This window comes from Nomascus leucogenys, chromosome 8 (assembly GCF_006542625.1).
Source record: "Nomascus leucogenys isolate Asia chromosome 8, Asia_NLE_v1, whole genome shotgun sequence".
Classification (NCBI taxonomy): Eukaryota; Metazoa; Chordata; class Mammalia; order Primates; family Hylobatidae; genus Nomascus; species Nomascus leucogenys.
Window position 1 is genome coordinate 65,963,023 of NC_044388.1, and position 23,211 is coordinate 65,986,233.

Here is a 23,211-nt window from a genome sequence, read left to right on the forward strand (position 1 = left end):
GCTTACCACCAGCTTGTCTGCTCATTGGCTGTTTTTCTCTTTTTTTATTTTTTTTTATTTTTTTTTGAGACAGAGTCTTGCTCTGTCACCTAGGCTGGAGTGCAGTGGCACGGTCTCAGCTCACTGCAATCTCCGCCTCCCGAGTTCAAGCAGTTCTCCTGCCTCAGCCTCCTGAGTAGCTGGGACTACAGGCATGCACCACCACGTCCAGCTAATTTTTTTTGCATTTTTAGTGGAGACGGAGTTTCACCATGTTGGTCAGACTGGTCTCAAACTCCTAACCACATATGATCTACTCGCCTCGGCCTCCCAAAGTACTGGGATTATAGGAGTGAGCCACCCTGCCCAGCCTGGTTCTTTCAATATATGAATAGAGCAAGTCATTTATTTTAGCTTTATAGAGGTGTGGCCTCTCTGAGTCATAATCATTAAAATTCACATTCCCTTACCATAGCTTCTTCCAGAGTATATGAAAACTGAAAATAGGTTTGCAGCTCCTAATGTGTATTTGGGTCCTGCTCAATTTGTTACCCCTTAAAGACTGATTTCAGGTAAAAGGGCGTGATACTCTTAGTCCTTATTACAAGTTTCGCTAGAACGTTCTTCAAGTCAAAATAATACTGCATTGGTTAAAAAAAAAAAAAAAAGAATTTGCCCATATAGACTTGAACTTCATCCATTGTTAAATTTTTTAAGGAAAATATACTGAATCAGACATGGTGGCTCATGCCTGTAATCCCAGATCTTTGGGAGGCTGAGGAGGGAGGATAGCTTGAGGCCAGGGGTTCGAGACCAGCCTGGGCAACATAGTGAGACCCCCCCCTTTACAAAAAAATTTAAAAATTATCTGGGCATGGTGGTGCACACCTGTAGTCCCAGCTACTTGGGAGGCTGAGGTGGGAGGATCACTTGAGCCCAGGAGGTTGAGGCCACAGCAAGCTATGATCTCACCATTACACTCCATCCTGGGTGACAGAGCAAGACCCTGTCTCTAAAAAACAAAAAGAAAAGAAAGTATATTGAATGTCAACATGCTATTTCTATAATGTCCACAAACATACATGTGTGTTGTATGTACATACACACGTAAACATAGACATGTGTATGTACATTTATATTGAAGTAATGTTCATGCTCTAATAATAGCTATGTGTATACTGCTTCCTATGTGCGAGGCACTGTACTAAGACCCTTACGAGACCCTACAGACTTAGGAAACTAACAAGAGAGACCATTGGAGCTACACTTAGTTTTTGAGTTTTGACTTTGAAGGTGAGATAAAGCGACAATGAGATTTTTCATACATTTGATGAAATAATCAGTACATCTAAAAATGTAGAACAAAACCACACTCACATTTTTTCTATTTGTGGAGTGAATAATTATGACTTCGGTTCCCAATTTCACTCTTTCTAAATGGCATGCCTTAATACAATAGGATTCTAAACATGCTGGTGGTACTTTAGGGCTTTTCAAGGAAAACAAAATATGTCTAGAGACAAGTCATTATTACAAGAGCTTTAATAATAGAGATTTCCATTCGTGATTATCTTCAGATTAATGGCCCAGGAACATAATTAAATTTTTCTTAACTCAAATGTCAGTTCTATAAGTGAGAAAAAATATATTATAGGTTAAAATTGCCAAAAGGAAATGCAACTATTTTTACCTATCTATAAGCTTAATATTTCTAACAATTCTTTCAATCTTGTATGTTAATCCCGTTATAAAAGGTAAGCATTTTACTAGCCCTTGGTTCAATAAAATAGAGATAAAAATACTGGTGATGCCCTGCTTGGTTTGTATTGTCATTCAAAGTATTAAATTAAGGGAATTTAAGTAAATGTCCCTTTAGAAGTAAGGGGTGTAACCTGTTTGTAAGAGATCAATTTTCTTCCTATACCAACTTCTTTGTCAGTCATAATGGCTAAAATTCTCCAATTTGGTTATACTTTTAACCAAATAATTCAACAGAATTATTAGAAAATGAACCCGATGCCTTTTTTTTTTCTTTTTAATACCATTCTCATTCTTGGAAGCATATTGTCTCTCATTTCACATCAGAAGCAGTGCAGAAAGAAACAGTCTCCCCTCCACGCCCCCGTCACGTGAGGGCTGACTGGGACAGTGTGAGGACACCCTACTTAAGTCAGCTTAGCTCTGTCGGGTCCCCTCTCTGTGGTCCCTCTGCTCCATACCTGGAGCTCAGGGCATCCGGCCACCTGCCGCCTCCCCTCAGGAGAGTACTGGGCCAGCTTCCTCCTAGGGTTCCCTTCTGAAGCCCTTCACGGTGACTGGGCTGCAAGGACAATTGCTCCGGGCTCCAGGGCCCCTAGTCACTAGATAACCATGTGCCCCCACAATCTTTTTAAAATTTTATTTTAGATCCTAACTCTGCTTTCTTCCACTCTCTTTCACAACAAAGTGATTTGCGTCATGTGGATTGGGTGAAGTCATATTTGAACATTTGGAGTGAGCTTCAAGCATACATCAAGGAACACCACACCACGGGCCTCACATGGAGCAAAACAGTGAGTACCAGGCCTTCCTCCACCTGTGTAAAAAAAGGCCACACCTATATATACACCTTGTGGCCCAGTGATCTCACGCCTTAAAACTTACCTCAAGGAAAACATAAGATTAAATGTCCGTGTAGAGGGCCAGGCACGGTGGCTCACGCCTGTAATCCCAGCACTTTGGGAGACTAAGCCGGGCGGATCATTGAGGTCAGGAGTTCAAGACCAGCCTGACAAACATGGTGAAACGCTGTCTCTGCTAAAAATATAAAAATTATCCAGGCATGGTAATGCATGTCTGTAATTCCAGCTACTCAGGAGGCTGAGGCATGAGAATTGCTTGAACCCAGGAGGCAGAGGCTGCAGTGAACCGAGATTGCACCATTGCACTCCAGCCTGGGTGACAGAGCAAACTCTGTCCAAAAAAAGACCATGTCGAAACTGTTTATGGAAATGTCATTTGTTGTAGGAGAAATTTCAGAACTGCCTACATAACATAGAAAAGAAATAGAAAAGAAAATGGCTGGCCGGTCACAGTGGCTCACGCCTGTAATCCCAGCACTTTGGGAGGCCAAGGTGGGCGGATCACCAGAGGTCAGGAGTTCGAGTCCAACCTGGTCAACATGGTGAAACCCCATCTCTACTAAAAATACAAAAATTAGCTGGGTGTGGTGGCGCATGCCTGTTCCCAGCTACTTGGGAGTCTGAGGCGGGAGACTCATGTAATTCGGGAGGCGGAGGTTGCAGTGAGCTTAGATTGTGCCACTGCACTCCAGCCTGGGCCACAGAGTGAGACTTCATCTCAAACAAACAGCAACAACAAAAAAAAAGGAAATGGCTAAGTAGTCCACAGTAAGAATGCAGTGAAACACTCTACAGCCATTAAAATGCTTTACCAGTTAATATTAAGCAATAAAGTCAATTGCAAAAGTTTATGAGTATTAAGAGATGTATATGTTAGAAATTGCATGATAGAGGCTGGGCATGGTGGCTGTAATCCCAGCACTTTGGGAGGCCAAGGTGGGTGGATCACCTGAGGTCAGGAGTTCGAGAGCAGCCTGGCCAACATGGCAAAACCCCCGAGCTAAAAATACAAAAAATAGCCGAGCGTGGTGGTGCGCGCCATAATCCCAGCTACTCGGGAGGGTGAGGCAGGAGAATCACTTGAACCCGGGAGGCAGAGGTTGCAGTGAGCCAAGATAGTGCCACTGTACTTCAGCCTGGGTGACAGAGCAAGACTCTGTCTCAAAAAAAAAAAAAAAAAATGTGTGATAGAAATTGAAGAGAACAAGGTTTGAAGACAGGTGTACATGGAAAGCTATGCAGCCATAAAACAGAACAAAATCATGTCCTTTGCAGCAACATGGAAGCCGCTAGAGACCATTATCCTAAGCGAATTAACACAGGAACAGAATGCCAAATGCCATGTGTTCCCACTTACAAGTGGAAGCTAAATAATGGGTACGCGTGGACGTAAAGATGGGAACAACAGACACTGAGGACTACTAGAGATAGGATGGAGGGAGGAGTCCAAGGATTGAAAAACTACTTACTGGGTACTGTGCCTACTACCTGGGTGACGGGATCATTCACACCCCCAAACCTCAGCATCACACAATATACCCAAGTAACAAACCTGCACATGTATCCCCTGAACCTAAAGTAAAGGTTGAAATTATTCAAAAAAAAAAAAAGGAAGATAGATATCATTTTAATGAGGTGGAATTATGATTAAAATGTCCTTTAAATGTTCTTAACTTCTCTTTTAGTGTTTTAAAGTGTATTGAATAGTATTTTTGAATACCTAGGCGATCCTAGGACTTTGGTATCTTAGTAGCAGCATAAGATCCCGGCCTGTGTCTGTTCCCACTTTAATTCCCATGTGAGATGTTGCGCTGACCTTTGCCCCTTTCAGCTTTATCTCTCACATCCTCTCCCATGTCTCACCATGTGTTCCAGCAACCCCTCACTCCTTGTGGTATCCTGAACAAAGTCAGTGCTTGGATTGCACCAAATGAAACTGATGTTGTTTCAAAATTTACCAAACTCATACTGTGTAACCTTTATCGCAATGTCCTGAACCTATATCCTGCTGTATAACCTAATTTCCCCCGGGGAAGTACCCCTACGTCTTCTGCAAGGCTCACCTCACACATCACCTCTTTAAGAAACTTCCATTGATCTCCATCAGCTCCCCATCTGGGTTGAGTGGCTCTGCTCTCTGTTTGCCTCCTTTGCATCTTGAGTATACCTCAGCCATATCCTTAGCATGTGGAATGGTGCTTTACTGTGTGCTTTTGGGACTCTCCCACTAGATTGGAAACTCATCTCTGTCTCCAGCCCCAAGTATAGTGCCTGGCACAGAGTAAGTGCTCAGTAAATGATTTGAACTAAGTGATCAGTGAGGGGACTCTTAGAATGTTTCTTGCCCTTTGGAATCTCTGCACTTGCTTTTCATGGAAACTCCTTTCCATTAGAAGTTAATGTTACAGTGGACTTAGGGGACTTGAGGGAAAGGGTGGGAGGGGACTGAGGGATAAAAGACTACAAATTGGGTACAGTGTATAGTGCTCAGGTGATGGATGCACCAAAATCTCACAAATTACCACTAAAGAACTTACTCATGTAACCGAACACCATCTCTTCCCCAAAAACCTACGGAAATCAAAATAAAATAACGAAATTAATGTTAACTTGAATGAAACAGCTTCTTTGTGAATTCCATTCAGAGGTAAAACTCACTGTCCTGAAAGCAGTACCCCAGCACCTAACCCTCCGTGCTGGATGTCCCTCTCGGTATAGTAAGCAGGCTTCATGCTAAAGGAGAGTTTGTGGTTTTTCAAGAGAGTGTGGGGCCTTCTACATTTGTTTTCCAACACTTATACAAATGTTAACATTGACCCTTCAAGACCAGTGTTTCTTTTTATATTCTACTTTGCCTATTTTCTCCTATAGCACTGAAATGCACAGTGCAAAATACAACTAAGTGGATTTTTTTTTTCTGACCACAACATTGTGACTTTTGAGAAGAGAGTTCAAAAACATGTGAAGGGTTTTAATAAGTAAGGGTATGTGTGGATATGGATGGGTGTTTATGTAGACTAATTGGAATTATTTTTTATCGATTTCCAATGAGATAGTGTTTTGTTGTAGAGCCATGTATCATAAAGAGAAAGTGTCACATCTTTGCAATGGAGTTAGATCATTATTAGAGAACAGTAAAATGAAAATCAGGAGCCCTTGGTTCTATTATTATTTCATGGTAGATAAATGCCAGAGGAATGAGAATCCATTTATGGAAAATAGTGTCAACAAATGCTAGCCTGTTAATTCTCTAATGGTGCCCATGGAAAATGAATAGAAAATTACTTTTAAATGGTTTGAATACCTTTAATGCAATGTGCAAAGCTGAGTAATTGTGTTTATGAATATAAAAGAGAAGAATTGATTATTAATTACAGAAAAATATAAATGTAGTTGTTTTTCTTTGTTCTAAAGTGAATATTATGTTCAAGCTTCACAAAACAATACTTGCTCTTACCATGTACAACACATTCAGATATTTTATTTTTTATTTCATTTTTTATAAAATTCTGGCTGTGACCCAATAAGTTGATTTCATGACCCCACTTGTGAGTCACATCTCACATTTTTAAAAATGTGTTATAAGCTAGGTGTGGTGGCTCACGCCTGTAATCCCAGCACTTTGGAAGGCTGAGGCGGGTGGATCACCTGAGGTCAGGAGTTTGAGACCAGCCTGGCCAACATAGCAAAACACTGTCTCTACTAAAAATACAAAAATTAGCCAGGCATGGTGGCGGGCACTTGTAATCCCAGTTACTTGGGAGGCTGAGGCAGGAGAATAGCTTGAACCCGGGAGGCGGTGGTTGTAGTGAGCCAAGATCGTGCCACTGCCCTTCGGCCTGGGCAACAGAGTGAGACTTGGTCTCAAAATAAATAAATAAATAAATAGTTATAAAACGTGTTACATTTATACAAAATAAATATGATCCATAGAGCACATCAGGCATCATGGATTGCCATGAGAGCTGTTATTTATATTATACATATTATGTGCTCACATAATATGCCAGGGGAAAATTCTATTCAAAATGGTAAAAGCAAAGCATCTACTTCACTTCTTTAATGGAAGAGTAAAATGATAAAGTTTTGGTCAGATATTAAAAATGACTAAAAATCTTTTGTCAAGCTTTAAAACATATGCCTTGAAATATATTTCCTGATTTTTTGTCTTATTCTTCCAAGGTTTAGGAAGCTATTAAAAAGTATATTATAACAATTATATTTTTGAATTTTAAAATCAAATTTCTTTTGAATTATTAAAAACTACCTAAAGATTCCAAAGCATAGTCCATAGCATAAATCAAGCTAATTTCTCCTCTTTTACAATGGCCTGTTGACATTCCAGCAAAATGAAGGATAAACAGTCATAGCCAGAGTTGCAGCATTCTTGCAGAGAAGAGAAAAGGGCTACTAGAATCATCTGATTGAATGGTCTTTGGGAGGAAAAAATAAAACAAGACCGTTTCATTTGTTTGCCCACTGATCACAACTCTGTAAAAACTATGTATTTATAAAATGATAAATATCATGAAAGAATACAGAAAGATGTGGTGTTGATGTTCATGGACACCACAGTATTCAGAGATTTTTTTTTAATTTATTTTTTTATTTTTTTGAGGCAGGGTCTCACTGTGTCACCCAGGCCGGAATGCAGCGGCACAATCATGGCTCACTGCAACCTTGACCTCTTGGACTCTAATGATCCTCCTGCCTCAGCCTCCTGAGCAGCTGGGACTACAGGCCTGCACCACCACTCCTGGCTAATTTTTTTATTTTTTGTAGACAGAGTTTTGCCATGTTGCCCAGGCTGGTCTTGAACTCCTCAGCTCAAGGAATTTGCCTGTCTCAGCCTCACAAAGTGCTGGGATTACAGGCGTGAGCCACCGCATCTGGCCCAGAGGTTTTTAAAAAAAAACCATTCCATCTTAACAGACAGTCCATTGCACAAAATTCCTACTTGCACTGTGAAAAGTTTATGATGACTTAACATCTCAAGTAATTTCAGTAATTGTTGTTTTTTTCTATTTTCAAATTGGATTTTGAGATTTGCACTCTGTGGGGTTTTTAGTGACTGACAGCATGCTGTTCGAGACCTGGACTGTCCAAGGGCACGTAGCTCTACAAAATCATCCTTCCCTGAGTTAACAGTTGGAGCTGAAAGTCCCTGATCCCATCTCCTAACCTCTGCCTCCAGACCGCAGCTGTGTCAGGCAACTGCTGCCCTGTTCAGTTGTCAGGGTGAAATGCCAAACTTTGAGACCAGTGATTGGAAGAGAGTCTATGTGTGTGTGCAAGCGTGCCGGGTGGGGTGGGGGTGAGTTGGGTGGGAGGAAGCAGCTGTGGAGTAATCTGTCTGGAATGTCTTCTCACATTTACCATGGTAAATGGAGTCTTGTCATTTCTATGAGCTTTTTTCCAACGTTAAGACAGCTGTCAACTAGAAAGACCCCACACCAGAAACTACTTGCCGTTTTCAGTTAGTTTCATCTTTGGGACCGGACCTCTTTTTCATATGAGTTTGTGTCGTTTCCTCAGTGCTAAGTTTCAAATGCACTTTGTTGAACAAATTGATCTTTGTCACAAACCCATTAGCAGCACTGTTACTTAGGATCCCTCACAGTTGGTCAGAGCTGTAATATTCCTTGGCATTTCCTTCAAATCAGATAACTAAAGTCGAAAGACTAAGGCCTAGTCTTTACACTTATAATTACTGAAATAATTGATTTTGTTCCTACGAAACTGTTCATTTCTGTGAATCTATAAATGCAGACTATTATTCTGTTCTAAAAAAAGGTCTGTTCAGAAAATTCTGCTCAGATAAAGGTCATGTAAAGAATTCTATGATTAGGATAAATATGATTATTTTATTAACTTTCGGTTGTTAAACTTGTTGACATGTATTCTGTCCTTTCCTATATTTCTGAATTACTTTAGCTTTGGGATCAAATAGGATATAATTATTTGTAGAGTAGAATAAAACTGCACATGGATGAATGTATGTACAGTCTTATGTAATAGTGATGTAGTTCTATTTTTTTTGTTGTTACTGTTTTTTGTTTTGTTTTGTTTTTTTTGATACAGAGTTTCACTCTGATGCCCAGGCTGGAGTACAGTGGCACAACTGCAGCTCGCTGCAGCCTTGACCTCCTGGACTCAAGCAGTCCTCCTGCCTCAGCCTCCTAAGTAGCTGAGACCACAGGCATGCACCAACATGCCTGGCTAATTTTTACATTTTTTTTGTAGAGATGTGATTTCACCACGCTGCCCAGGCTGGTCTCAAACTCCTGGGCTCAAGTGATCCGCCTGCCTTGGCCTCCCTAAGTGCTAGGATGATAAGCATGAGCCGCTGCACCCAGCCAATGTAATTCTTAATAATACGGGTTTTAAAAATCCGTCCTATACACTGTCATCCATCTTAGCCTCTCCTGAACCTCCAGGAAAATGCAAGTTGTTGGGGGTGGTTACAATTACAGACAAGGTGGCGTTTCATTTTTCCCAAAGCAAAACGCTTTAGGATCACTTCTTTTCCTCCAGGTAGATATTTCTTTTCTTTCTGTTTCTTGGTGTAAAGGCCAAATGTCTGTTAACAAAGTGAAAGTTTAATAGCTTACTTTTGATCAAATTAAAACTCAGCCAGAGGGTATCCTGACTTATTATAAATAATGTAGACTCTGTGGCATGGCATTAAATATGAATATGTATGCCTTGTACGTTTTCAAGTCTTCAGGCCTCTTTACCTTCCTCTTGCTATTTACAAGAGAAAACTGTTCTTAAGCTTTTATATCCAAATTTTTATTTAGAACTTATACCAAACCCACACCTTAGGGGTATTAATCAAAGTGAAGGGGCAGCGCCTCAGATGATGTGTTGGATGAGACAAAGCTCACTATTCTCTATGGCTGTTCCCCGGAGTGGCTCTGGCCAGTGTACCTGATCACAGCTGCTTCGTTCTACTTAGCTCAGTTTGGGCTTGTAGGTCCCTTCTGGGGCTCTGGGTGGCCAGTTACTCTCATTCTCCTATGGAAGGGTTCCACATTGCTCAGCAGGGGTTAGAAGTGTCATCAACTGGCCGGGCGCAGTGGCCCATGCCTGTAATCCCAGCACTTTGGGAGGCCGAGGCGGGCAGATCACGAGGTCAGGAGATCGAGACCATCCTGGCTAATACGGTAAAACCCCGTCTCTACTAAAAATACAAAAAAAAAAAAAAAAAAATTAGCCGGGCAAGGTGGCGGGTGCCTGTAGTCCCAGCTACTCGGGAGGCTGAGGCAGGAGAATGGCATGAACCCGGGAGGCGGAGCTTGCAGTGAGCTGAGATTGTGCCACTGCACTCCAGCCTGGGCCACAGAGCGAGACTCCGTCTCAGAAAAAAAAAGAAGTGTCATCAACTAACAAAGGAGCCTCAAATGCACAAATAGATAATAAAGTTAGGTTGGAAGCGGCTGTGAGTTCAGCCTGACAGAGACCACATAATTAAACCAATATGGCTTAAGCATCTACTATGCACCGAGTTCTGGGCAAGGGGCTAAGAATACAAAGATGGGTAGATGGCATTGTGGACACGATTCCTGTCCACGGAAACGCACATTCTAGCTGAAGAAGATAAGCAGTGCAGCATGATAGAATAGGGGGAGCAGTGTGCTAGGGAATCCACACAAGGCATGACGCTTGCCTAGACCAGGACAACGTGGAAGATATGGCCCATCCTGTAGTGCAGCGTGGTTCTGGGGCCAACAGCAACCTGGGCACTTGTTAGAAAGCTCAGGCCCCTTGACCGGGCATGGTACCTCGAGCCTGTAATCCCAGCACTTTGGGAGGCTGAGGCGGGTGGATCACCTAAGGTCAGGAGTTCCAGACCAGTGTGGCCAACATGGTGAAAACCTGTCTCTACTAAAAATACAAAAATTAGCTGGGCGTGGTGGTGCAGACCTGTAATCCCAGCTACTCAGGAGGCTGAGGCAGGAGAATCGCTAGAACCTGGGAGGCGGAGGTTGCAGTGAGGCTGCATTGCACCACTGCACTCTAGCCTGGGTGACAGAGCAAGACTCTGTCTCAAAAAAAAAAAAAAAAAAAAAAAAGAAAACTCAGGCTCTCAGGCCCCACCTCAGCCTTCCCGAATCACAACCTACTTTTCAACAGGATTCCCAGGTAATTTATATGCATAGTGAAGTTCGAAAAGCACTGCTCTACTGTATTTAAGTTGGGCCAAAGGAGTTGTTATAGGGAAATCATTCACTTTTACACGTTCATTTATTTAGTAATTCACTTCCTTGGTAACTATTTATTGGCTACTTACCATGTACCAAACACACACCAGGCATTATATTGATTCTACAGTTCTTCCGTGAAGCAGCAGGGTTTTTATTACGATGCATAAATAAATAACAGCAATACAAAGCTAGGTTTGAAAATAAGCCTTGTGAATTAGACTCCTTCCTGGGTGGGCAGGAAGAGCCACAAAAGGGCTGACACTTGATTTGGATCGTGAGGGTGAGCAGGAGTTCCCTAGGCAAACAGTAAAGGGAAGGGCAGTTTTGGGGCAGAGAATTCAGCATGTGTACGTAAGACATTAACAATGTACTTTGAGAGAAAGGCTGGTGGTTTTACAGAGCTGAATGTGGCAAAAGGTGAGACCAGAAAGGCAGGTTGGGGCCAGATGGTGAAATCCTTATGCATCATGCTAAGAAGGTGGGGTCATGTGGTGTTTGAAGTTGTTTCCTTTGCCATAGGTTTTGTTGTTTGTTTTTTGTTTTTGAGACAGAGTCTCACTCTGTCACCAGGCTGGAGTGCAGTGGCACGATCTCGGCTCACTGCAACCTCTGCATCCTGGGTTCAGGTGATTCTCCTGCCTCAGCCTCCAAAGTAGCTGGTACTACAGCCATATGCCACCATGCCTGGCTAATACCTCAGGTGATCCACCCGCCTCAGCCTCCCAAAGTGCTGGGATTACAGTTGTGAGCCACCGCACCCGGCCTGCATGGGTTCTTAAGCAGAAAGCAACACACTGTGAATAATGACTTACGAATTGCATACAATAGATGGAGAGGTGAAGAGATTAGAGGCCCTGATAAGTGTTAGGAGACTTTAGGGGATGGCTAGAGGGTGAGGTAGTTAGTATGTGACCTAGAGTGTGACAATGGCAATGCAAAGAGATGGAGTGGCCACTGAGTTGGAGGACGAGGGACATAAAATCTAACACAAAATTTCCAATCTGGAAGTCTGGGAGAGAATCGTGGTAATATAAAAATAGGGAAATCATAACGAGGAGCTGGTAGAGAAGGAAGAAAAATCTTCACCTGGGGTTTCACTGCATTGTGTTTGAGGTGCGGGAGGTATAGGAGAGACGTCCAAACACATGGAGTCAGGAGGTGAGATTCAGACCTGGAATTCACTGAAGGGGGAGACCCCGATGTACGTGTTGGGAGTCATCTACCTAGAAATGACTGGCAAATAAATAAGATGATTAAAAAAGAGAGAGTAAGATCAAGGATAAAACCTTGGAAAACACCATTATTTCAAGAATGGGGTAAACTAATCAAGGAGACAAGAGATAGGAGAACTAGAAGAATGGAGGGTCTCAAAGCTATAGGAAAAACAGGCTGGCCAGTGATAACAACTGCAGTAAGCTGTGGTGAATAAGGATTGGACAAAGGCTGTCATCAGCCATGTTTACCATGTTATTAGTAACCTTCCAAGAGCAGTTTCTGGAGGACTGGAGGCAGATGCAGTTTTACAGAATTAAAGAGTAAAAAGTTTTTGTAATCAAAGTACTTTGGGAGGTCGAGGCGGTTTTATCACAAGGTCAAGAGATCAAGACCATCCTGGCCAACATGGTGAAACCTCTGTCTCTACTAAAAATACAAAAATTAGCTGTGTGTGGTGGCACATGCCTGTAGTCCCAGCTACTCGGGAGGCTGAGGCAGGAGAATGGCTTGAACCCAGGAGGCAGAGGTTGCAGTGAGCTGAGATTGCACCACTGCACTCCAGCCTGGTGACAGAGCAAGAATCCATCTCAAAAAAAAAAAAAAAAATAAAGGAGTAAGAAGTTTTCCTGTAATCATCTCTTGATTATTTCTGGACCAGTTGTCTAATTTGATGGATTATTTCTTATGGCTTCAATTTCTGCCTTTTGAAATTTGGGGTATTTGTGAATTTTCATTTTAATCTCTGCTATATCTTCAATAGAATAAGTTTAGGTGAAAAATAGTCAAATATCTCCAGTTTCACACACAGTCATTAAGAGCTGTACTGTGAAGCTCTAAGTAAATGTGTTCTATTTAGAACTGTTTTTATTATCTCATAAATACCTTTGAGTTTTAGTGTCAGTTGATAATGATGCAGGGAAGGTGAACCCCAAAAGTGGGACTTAGCTGGGAGGGTTCTTGGCTTTGCCCAGGCGAGAATTCAAGGGTGAGCCAGCGGTGTTAGACAGCAGCTTCTATGGCAGCAGCAGTGTGCAGCAGCAGCAGAGGGACCATAGGAACTGTGCCCAGAGTAGCAGCTCAGGGAACATTCTTCTCTCCTATTTATATTCACTTTTAATTACAGGCAAATTAAGGGGTGGGTTATTCAGAAAGTTCTAGAAAACAGGTGATAACTTCCATGTCATTGCCATGGAAATGGGTAACTTCCAGGTGTTGCTATGGCAGTGGTCAACTGACGTGGCCCTGGTGGGCATGTCTTCTGGAGAGGTGCTTTCACCACTTTCCCCCACTGCAGCGAGTCTTCAGTCTGGTTTGGCATTCAAGTCCTGCCCACCCCCTGTCAAGCCTGCCTCATACCTCAGTAAGAATCCATAAATATTTTAGAGTATTTCTTTTCTTTTCTTTCCTTTTTTTCTTTTTTTTTTTTTGAGATGGAGTTTCGCTCTTGTCACCCAGGCTGGAGTTCAGTGATGGCATGATCTCAGCTCACTGCAAGCTCCGCCTCCCGGGTTCATGCCATTCTCCTGCCTCAGCCTCCCGAGTAGCTGGGATTACAGGTGCGTGCCACCATACCTGGCTAATTTTTGTACTTTTTTTTTAATAGAAATGGGGTTTCACCATGTTGGCCAGGCTGGTCTCAAAATCCTAATCTCAGATGATCCTCCCACCTTGGCCTCCCAAAGTGCTGGGATTACAGGCATTGAGCCACCATGCCTGGCCATTTTAGAGTATTTAAATCTCTTTCTCCATCAATCAAAATAGTAGTAGCTTTTAAAGCTGCCTACTTTAATGGTCAGTATTATTTTATTTACCAAAACTTTTTCATAATCAAGAATTCAAAACTCTCTAAAATAAGGGCTAGCAAGTTAATATACATTTCTAATTTATTTAAACCATCATTCTGGGAAAATATTCATTTAAAATTCCTTAATTCATGGCGTTGAAGGCAGTGGTGCAACTGAGTGTGTCCTGTTGTCCATTCTTTCCTCCACCCCCTCTTAGGAACATCAGGAGGTGGTGGTTTAGGGGGGCAGGCAGAGATGCCCCCCAGAGCAAAGCAGGCGGTCACTGTGTGTGAGGAAAACTTGAGTGACCCCAGCTGCTGGCACCCCTGTATTGTCATTTGTCACTGAGATGCCACACTCTGCGTCTAACTCCCCAGCCTTTGCTCCCTAGTCCACCCCCACTTCCCGAGGTGGAGCCTCCCAGCAGTCACTGCCACAGCTGAGTGATTTGCTCCATCTCACTGTCCCTCCCAAGGCTGGAGTAAGAAAGGGCAACAGCAGATGAAACCCTTGGCCCATCTCTTTGGGGTCATTCAGGAGTGGCAAATAATCTATCTTTAACAATGAATTTTATCTTGTCACATGGCCAAACTCCATTGAGACCCTCTTCTGAGAGGGATCAATTCGAGTAATACTCTTTTCAGTCCAAAGGAGCAGAGTATAAAGGCATCAGTGAGTATTTGGTGTGCATGTTTTTGTAAACAGGTCTGAAGGCAACCAAAAAGACATTTTTTTGAGTAGTAGTGGTTTCATGAAGAAGTCTGTAGCATCCGAAGATCAGGCTTTGAAAGACGACACTGATGTGGATCCGTAAGTTCTTATGTGATTGTTAACAATTCCATTTCATTTATCGTAATGACAGTGTTCATGTCCCCAGCTCCTAGAATCCCCTTCCTCTTGCTTCTTTACATCAAATCCTGTCCATCCTTCAAGGTCTACTGAAACAGTCCTCACTCAAGAAGCTTCTCTGGGCTGGGTGCGGTGGCTCATGCCTGTAATCCCAGCACCTTTGGGAGGCCGAGGCAGGTGGATCACTTGAGGCCAGGAGTTTAAGACCCACCTGGCCAACATGACAAAACCCCATCTCTACTAAAAATATGAAAATTAGCCAGGTGTCATGGCACATGCCTGTAATCCCAGTTACTCGGGATACTGAGGCAGAGAATCACTTGAACCTGCGAGGCGGAGGCTGCAGTGAGCGTAGATCACACACTGCACTCCTGCACTCCAGCCTGGGTGACAGAGCAAGATTCCATCTCAAAAAAAAAAGAAAAAAGAAACTTCTCCAACCTCTGCTTATCACCATGCCTGCCACAAGCTGGAAGTTATCCTTCCATCCTCAGCAACTGCATAGCACTTCTATACTCTCCGTTTCTTTTGTGATGCTTAGCATTTCCTACCTTATACAGCAGCTATTTTCTCATTCAGTAACATGTTTATGAAGCACTTACCATGTTTCAGGCACTGTGCCACACTGAAACATGGAATTCCCTCCTAAAAGAGTTCCAAAAACCCTACAAAAGGAGGAAAGACACATTTTGGTTGAGGCTTGAAGGCTGTTTTCCAGATAGTCAATTGGGCAAGAGCCTTCCAAACTAGGCACACCCTGAGCAAAGACTCAAAGTCTGGGAGCCAAGTGCCTGCCACATCTGGGAACACAGAAGTATCCTCTCTTCCTAAGCTATGAGCTCATTGAATGCAGGCTCCATTTCTAGTTCAGCCTGAGATCAGTAGCAGTGACTGGTACCCTGGTTCTGGGACAGCAGTGACTTGAAAACAGATAGGATTCAAAGACATTTGCTAAATCCACTGTATTCATTTGTCATCACAATGAAATTTCCAAAGCATTAGTCCATTAACTATAGATCATGTCTGTTTTTCAAAAGCTGCATAAAAATGTGTCTTTTTTTTTTTTTTTTTTTTTTTTTTTGATGGAGTCTCGCTCTGTCACCCAGCCTGGAGTGCAGTGATGTGAACTCAGCTCACTGCAACCTCCACCTCCCGGGTTCAAGCTATTCTCCTGCCTCAGCCTTAAGAGCAGCTGGGATTACAGGCACGCAACACCATGCCGGCTAATTTTTGTATTTTTAGTAGACACAGCATTTCACCATGTTGGCTGGGCTGGTCTCAAACTCCTGACCTCAGGTGATCCGACCTTCTCTGCCTCCCAAAGTGCTGGGATTACAGGCGTCAGCCACCGCACCCAGCCAAAATGTGTCTTTCCTTCTGTCCAGTGATAGAATGGAATGGGCAATGCATTTTATTCAGGAACACTCATCGGCCGCCCACACCTCCTCTGCTCCTGTCCCTTGTCACCCACTGCCTTTCATTCTCAGTTGGTATAAACTCAGGAAACAGAAGGTAGTATTAACTTAAGCAAAAACTATTTTCTTAAAAAGGGAAATGGGGGAAGGTGCAGATTATCTTCTAAAGGTAAAACAAACCCTTCATAACACAGAACGCACAGGCTGGGCGCAGTGGCTCCCGCTTGTAATTCCAGCACTTTGGGAGGCTGAGGCAGGCAGATCTCCTGAGGTCAGGAGTTCAAGACCAGCCTGGCCAACATGGTGAAACCCCGTCTCTACTAAAAATACAAAATTAGCCGGGCATGGTGGCACATGCCTATAGTCCCAGCTACGCGGGAGGCTGAGGCAGGAGAATCACCGAAACCCAGGAGGCGGAGATTGCAGTGAGCTGAGATCACGCCACTGCACTCCAGCCTGGGCGACAGAGCAAGACTCTGTCTCAAAAAAAAAAAAAAAATAGAACACACAGACAAGCCCTGGCCACGGTTTATTGGTCCAGTCTGCACCCTTGATGCAAACTGAGCATCCCTAAATAAACAAAATGTATATATAATATGGAGCCAAAGGTAACTAATCTTTCTAACAGCTATTATTTTGCCTTAACCTCCACCCCTACTATCTACTAAGTATAAATAATTGGAGAAAGTACAGTCGTTTCTGTATGCCCCTGAAATCTGAAAGAAAAAAACCTGAATTTAGTGGTAGTTCAGACTTAAGCCCTTCTGGCCAAATGAAGTAGCTGTCCAGCTAATTCAAGCCACATGTCCCTCTTGGTCTTTATATAACTGTTGGGCCTCTTGAGTTTGTTTCTTTGATGAGTATACTCTGCTATCTTTAACCCTGGAAAGTTTTCCCATGGAAAATTTAATTTTATCTTTCCTTTTTTATGAGAAATTGTATTCTCAAGCTGGCAGACAAGAAGAAAAGACAATCTGGAAATTCCAGATTTGATCTAAATGTCAGCAAAGCCAAACTAATAATTACGGCCACATATCAAGGCAATTTATGCAGAATATATAGATCACTTGAGCATATTAGATTGTGTTCATTATATTCTTTTTCATTTTTGATCTCTTTTTTTTTTTTTTTGAGACAAAGTCTTGCTCTGTCGCCCAGGCTGGAGTGCAGTGGCACGATCTCGGCTTGCTGCAGTCTCGCCTCCCGGGATCAAGAGATTCTTGTGCCTAAGCTTTCTGAGTAGCTAGGATTACAGGTTTGTGCCACCATGCCCGGCTGATTTTTATATATTTTTTAATGACCTCAAGCGATCCACCTGCCTTGGCCTCCCAAAGTGCTAGGATTACAGGCGTGAGCCACTGTGCCTGGCCGTGTGTTCATTATATTCTTCTGGACTCTGCTCTGAGGGCTTGGTCTGCTTTTATCAAAAATTTTTACTTTGAGCATGTAGAACAGAAATCACCACCTATGTTTTTAGAAGGGCCACATCTGGGTATACAGGTAGCGGTTTGAGTACCCATACAGGCATTCTGTTTTTGACTTCGGTACGGTATTTAATAAATTACCTGAGATATTCAACCCTTTATTGTAAAATAGGCTTGGTGTTAGAAGGTTTTGCCCAACCGTGGACTAATGTAAGTGTTCTGAGCACTTTTACATTAGGCTAGGCTAAGCTATGAGGTTCAATAGATTAGGTGTATTAAATGCATATTTGACTATTACAATATTTTCAACTTATAATAGGTTTATGGGATGAAACCCCATTATAAGTCAAGGAGCATCTGCATAAATTAAGAGAAAAACAAACCTAAAAACACTTAGTTACTGGTTTACAGGTACTAATATAGACAGCACATGTTATTCCCAGGCTGTTTTCTGATTTTAAGCTGTTGTTACTTCTCCAAAGCAACTTTGCTTTCTCTTCTGTCTTTTTTTCATCTACTGCCAAGGCTCAGATCTTTCCAGATCAACAAACGAATGACATACAGGGGCCACAGGAGGGTGGGAGGAGTGGAGAGTCATGAAACCATCAGAAATCATCGACAAAACCATGAGATCTGAGTTTTTATGACCTTTCCCCTGGTCTTTGTATCTTGGGATAAGGGCGTTTGGAGCTTTGCCTCTGAAGAAAACGGATCCAAATGGGCCCCACAATTCCTTCATATTTGTGGGACTGTCTTTTTATTTTGACTATATTTAAGTGCCGTTAGTACTTTCATGGAAATCTGAAATTCCAGTAGTGTTGTGTTTTCCCCAAATTGACTTTTTAAAAATTATTAATAAACATACATTTAAAATATTATACAGCACTTCACTGTGGTATTATTAACAATTCTGTGTTCTTGGAAAGGCCCCCAGAAACTTTCTTTTTATTGACAGAAGTCTCAAAATTCTAAGAAGTGGAGCCAGGTGCAGTGGCTCACGCCTGTAATTCCAGCACTTTGGGAGGCCAAGGCAGGAGGATCATTTAAGCCCAGGAGTTTGAAACCAGCCTGGGCAATGTGGTGAGACCCCATCTCTACAAAAAAAATTTTTAATTCCAGTAAGTGATAAAAATAAGAGAACGGAGACAAAAGTCATAAATTCAATTCAGTTACACTCACATTATACAGGATAATCATCTTTTAGTTTTATGTGCAGCCTTTTTACTTGACTATAGTTGTCTTCTAATAAAAGTGTGCTATAAATATGAATGTAAAATTTGCAAGTTATTATGGAAATTAACAAATTTGGAAAGGTGTCAGTTTCACTAAGTTATTGATCAATGTACATCTTACATAAAATAGAAAGAAATTAGTTTTGACATTGAAAATATAAACACACCCTGGCCGGGCACGGTGGCTCACACCTGTAATCCTAGCACTTTGGGAGGCCAAGGCAGGCAGATCACGAGGTCAGCAGATAGAGACCATCCCGGCTAACATGGTAAAACCCCATCTCTACTAAAAATACAAAAAACTAGCCGGGCATGGTGGCAGGCACCTGTAGTCCCAGCTACTCAGGAGGCTGAGGCAGGAGAATGGCATGAACCTGGGAGGCGGAGCTTGCAGCGAGCCAAGATCGGGCCACTGCACTCCAGCCTGGGCAACAGAGTAAGACTCCGTCTCAAAAAAAAAAAAAAAAAGGAAATATATATATATATTTATATATATATATAAACACACCCTAGAATATGAATTTGTGAAGGAAGACCATCTGATTTATGTGTATAAAACATTAGGTCTGTTCTAAAACTGGCAGTTCTTTCTTTTAATCACTCCCTCCTATTATGCTATATGAGAGGCTTATCATGTTCATGTTTTATGTTCCATATTACACAAGGCCATTTGGGATTCTTTGTCTTTGGAAAAATTAATAAACAGTATTTTATTAAAATATTCAGTTGTCACTTTGGGAGGCCGAGGTGGGAGGCTCTCTTGAGCCCAGGAGTTGGAGACCAGCTTCGGCAACATAGTGAGACCAAAAAAAAAACAAGTTCCGTTGTAAGGCATTATTAGTCTCTATAGTTGTAGCATGAAGATGTAAGTGTACTTGTGATTGAAATGGCTTTGTGATTTTGAAACTGCTTTTAGTTTTTGAGACAGGGTCTCTGTCTCCCAGCTAGAGTGCAGTGGTGCCATCATAGCTCACTGCAGCTCAATCTCCCGGGCTCAAGCAACCCTCCCAGCTCCCAGGTAGCTGAGACCACAGGCACATAACCACCACACCTGGCTAATTTTTTTACTTTTAGTAGAGGCAGGATCTCACTATGTTGCCTATGCTGATCTCTAACTCCTGAGCTCAAGTGACCCTCCCACTTCAGCCTCCCAAAGTACTGGAATTACTTTACTTTACTGGGATGAGCTACTGCACTGGGCCTAAACTGCTTTTAAAGTGTATAATTGGACACCTATAAGTTGTCACTGCTACCTAGAGATCATTAATGATAAGCCGGGTGGTTATTGGGCCAGGATGGTTCAGAGATGGGCAGTTAAAGAGAATCTAACCGACAAACAGAAGGGAGTGTGTGTTTGTGTCCAGGAAGGACAGTTTGAGGAGGGGCTCATAAAGGAGGGATGAGGGAGAGGAAACACCCAGGAACAGTGCCACGGCATGTCAGCTGTTTCATTTTGTGGCTTTATGTACAATCTCCACAAATATGTAAAGACAGGTGGCTCACAGCAGTAGTACCACTAAGCTAGCTCTGTGGAAGAAACATCTTAACAAAAATTGTTCTGTCAGCAACATAATCCACCTGTTCAAAGAGACTGTCGGGTGATATTTTTTTCACTTTTTTGGTCTCCTGCTTTTTTTTTTTTTTTTTTCAATTTGAGAGCAGGTACTATTTACTAACTGACCAGCTTAGAAAAATAATCATGGTAGACACCTTAGTTCATTCTTCTAATAAGCCCGTTGATCTGGTCCTCCCTGTTGCCAGCATCTCCACCTTCTACAAAATGGGTGGTCTTTTTCTTCATTCCGCCTCGTGGAGAAGATAATTTGAAGGGCCACAGGAATTTATTTGCTTCTTTGAAGCGTTTTCCAATGATATAGATCTCATGAATCAGATCCTCCCTGCAGATGATGCCGTATTTACCGAGAGATGGAGCCATCAAAGCCTTGTCTGTCAAAGCAATTCGCTTCTTACTGATTTTGCCATAACCACACTTATAGATTAGTTCATTTACTGACTTCAGACTTGGGTACTCCCATGCAATATATGGCCCTACAATCCTCCGCATGTTAATTGAAGCCTTGTTGAGCTTCACAAAGGTTCTGTTGAAGATTTGACAAAGGGAAGAAGCTGCAACACCTTTCAGACCTTTGGGCTCACACCATTGATACCTCTGATCCTGATGACAAACGCCAATTTGGGTTCTGCAGGTACACAGAAGTTGCCAGCTTTTCTTGCCATCCTCGCCATTCGAATTTCAGTTCTGCACATCTGCCTATATTCCTTGTGATAGTGCTTTGTTTTTTCATAGATAAGCTTCCCCCTTGCCTTTCGAAGCATCTTTTGGGCAAACTTCTTTCTCAGGCGCTTGATCTTCAGCTCTGCGAAATTCCTTCCCTTTTTCTTTTTTTTTTTTTTTTGAGACAGAGTCTCACACTCGCCCAGGCTGGAGTGCAGTGGCGTGATCTCGGCTCACTGCAAGCTCCGCCTCCCGGGTTCACGCCATTCTCCTGCCTCAGCCTCCAGAGTAGCTGGGACTACAGGCGCCCACCACCACGCCCGGCTAATTTTTTTTCTTTTTTTGTATTTTTAGTAGAGAGGGGGGATTCACTGTGTTAGCCAGGATGGTCTCGATCTCCTGACCTCATGATCCGCCCGCCTCGCCCTCCCAAAGTGCTGGGGTTACAGGCGTGAGCCACCGCGCCCGGCCTCCTTCGCTTTTTCTTTTTTTTTTTTTGAGACGGAGTCTCGCTCTGTCGCCCAGGCTGGAGTGCAGTGGCGCAATCTCGGCTCACTGCAAGCTCCGCCTCCCGGGTTCACGCCATTCTCCTGCCTCAGCCTCCGGAGTAGCTGGGACTACAGGCGCCCACCACCGCGCCCGGCTAATTTTTTGTATTTTTAGTAGAGACAGGGTTTCACCATGGTCTCGATCTCCTGACCTCGTGATCCGCCCGCCTCGGCCTCCCAAAGTGCTGGGATTGCAGGCGTGAGCCCCCGCGCCCAGCCGCTTTTTCTTAAGGGTTTCTGGCACAGCAGGAACCTTCTTCTCTTCTACACCTTCCATGGTTCCAGCCAGAAAAAGAGTGGCCTCTGCTTCTTAAAAATGGGTAAGAACATTAATAGGTTGCCTGACCTATACTTAAAGTTGGAGATCAATGTTATCTATATACATTCCCCCCATGCTTAAAGCCCTTCAGCTTCTCCTTTTAGGATAAAGATACCTGCAAATCACCCAGACCGTCCTGAGGACAGCTGGTCACTTCCACCTTTGCACCCCAGCATCCCTCATTCATGTGATGTGTGACTCATATCACATTTCATCTACAATTACTTCTTTGTGCATTTGCCACCTCCACTAGATTATGAGCTTCTTAAAAAACAGAACATATGCCTGTTTCCTCATCGAGTACCCCATTCCCAGCAAGGTAGCCCATGGTAAATGTTTGTTCAGTGGACTGACAAAGCAGCCTTAGTTATTAAATTCACTTTTAATCCAACTATTAACAGTTAGATTCTACTCAAACCAAATTCTCTACTACCTCTATTGTTGGGTTTGAAAATCTTTTTTTGTTTTTTTTTTTTTTGTTTTTTGGAGGCAGAATCTCACTCTATCCCCCAGGCAGGAGTGCAGTGGCGCAATCTGGGATCCCTGCAACCTCCACCTCCCGGGTTCAAGTGATTCTCCTGCTCAGCCTCTTAAGTAGCTGGGATTACAGGTGTGTGCCACCATGCCTGGCTAATTTTTGTATTTTTAGTAGAGACAGGGTTTCACCATGTTGGCCAGGCTGGTCTCGAACTCTTGACCTCAGGTGATCTGCCAGCCCCGGTCTCCCAAAGTGCTGGGATTACAGGCGTGAGCCACCACGCCCAGCTGGGTTCGAAAATCTTAGAGTTTAGGTAGGGCGCAGTGGCTCACGCCTGTAATCCCAACACTTTGGGAAGCCGAGGTGGGTGAATAATTTGAGGCCAGGGGTTTGAGACCAGCCTGGCCAACATAGTGAAACCCCTTCTCTACTAAAAATTCAAAAAAATTAGCCAGGCGTGGTGGCGGGCACCTGTAATCCCAGCTACTGGGAGGCTGAGGCAGGAGAATCACTTGAACCCAGGAGGTGGAGGTTGCAGTGAGCTGAGATCGCACCACTGCACTCCAGCCTGGGCAACTGAGCGATACTCCGTCTCAAAAAAAAAAAACAAAAAAAAAAAAACTGCAAGTGTTGGCCAGGCGTGGTGGCTCACGCCTGTAATCCCAACACTTTGGGAGGCTGAGGCGGGCATAACACCTGAGGTCAGGAGTTCAAGACTAGCCTGACCAACATGGAGAAACCCTGTCCCTACTAAAAATACAAAAAATTAGCTGGGCGTAGTGGTGCACTCCTGTAATCCCAGCTACTCGGGAGGCTGAGGCAGGAGAATCGCTTGAACCCGGGAGGTGAAGGTTGCGGTGAGCCGAGATCACACCATTGCACTCCGGCCTGGGCAACAAGAGCG

At 43.2% G+C, this 23,211-nt stretch overlaps 1 protein-coding gene and 1 pseudogene across 1 annotated transcript in view; one reads left to right on the forward strand and one right to left on the reverse strand.

The window, feature by feature from the left end:
* The window catches only part of CAP2 (cyclase associated actin cytoskeleton regulatory protein 2), a 162,776-nt gene that overhangs the window by 114,854 nt on the left and 24,711 nt on the right, over positions 1–23,211 (forward strand). The window contains exon 7 of the mRNA XM_003263543.4: positions 2,426–2,531. Within this exon, the coding sequence (XP_003263591.1) occupies positions 2,426–2,531 (106 nt within the window). The remainder of the gene's footprint in view (positions 1–2,425; positions 2,532–23,211) is intronic.
* LOC100590171 lies at positions 20,438–21,787 on the reverse strand (annotated as a pseudogene).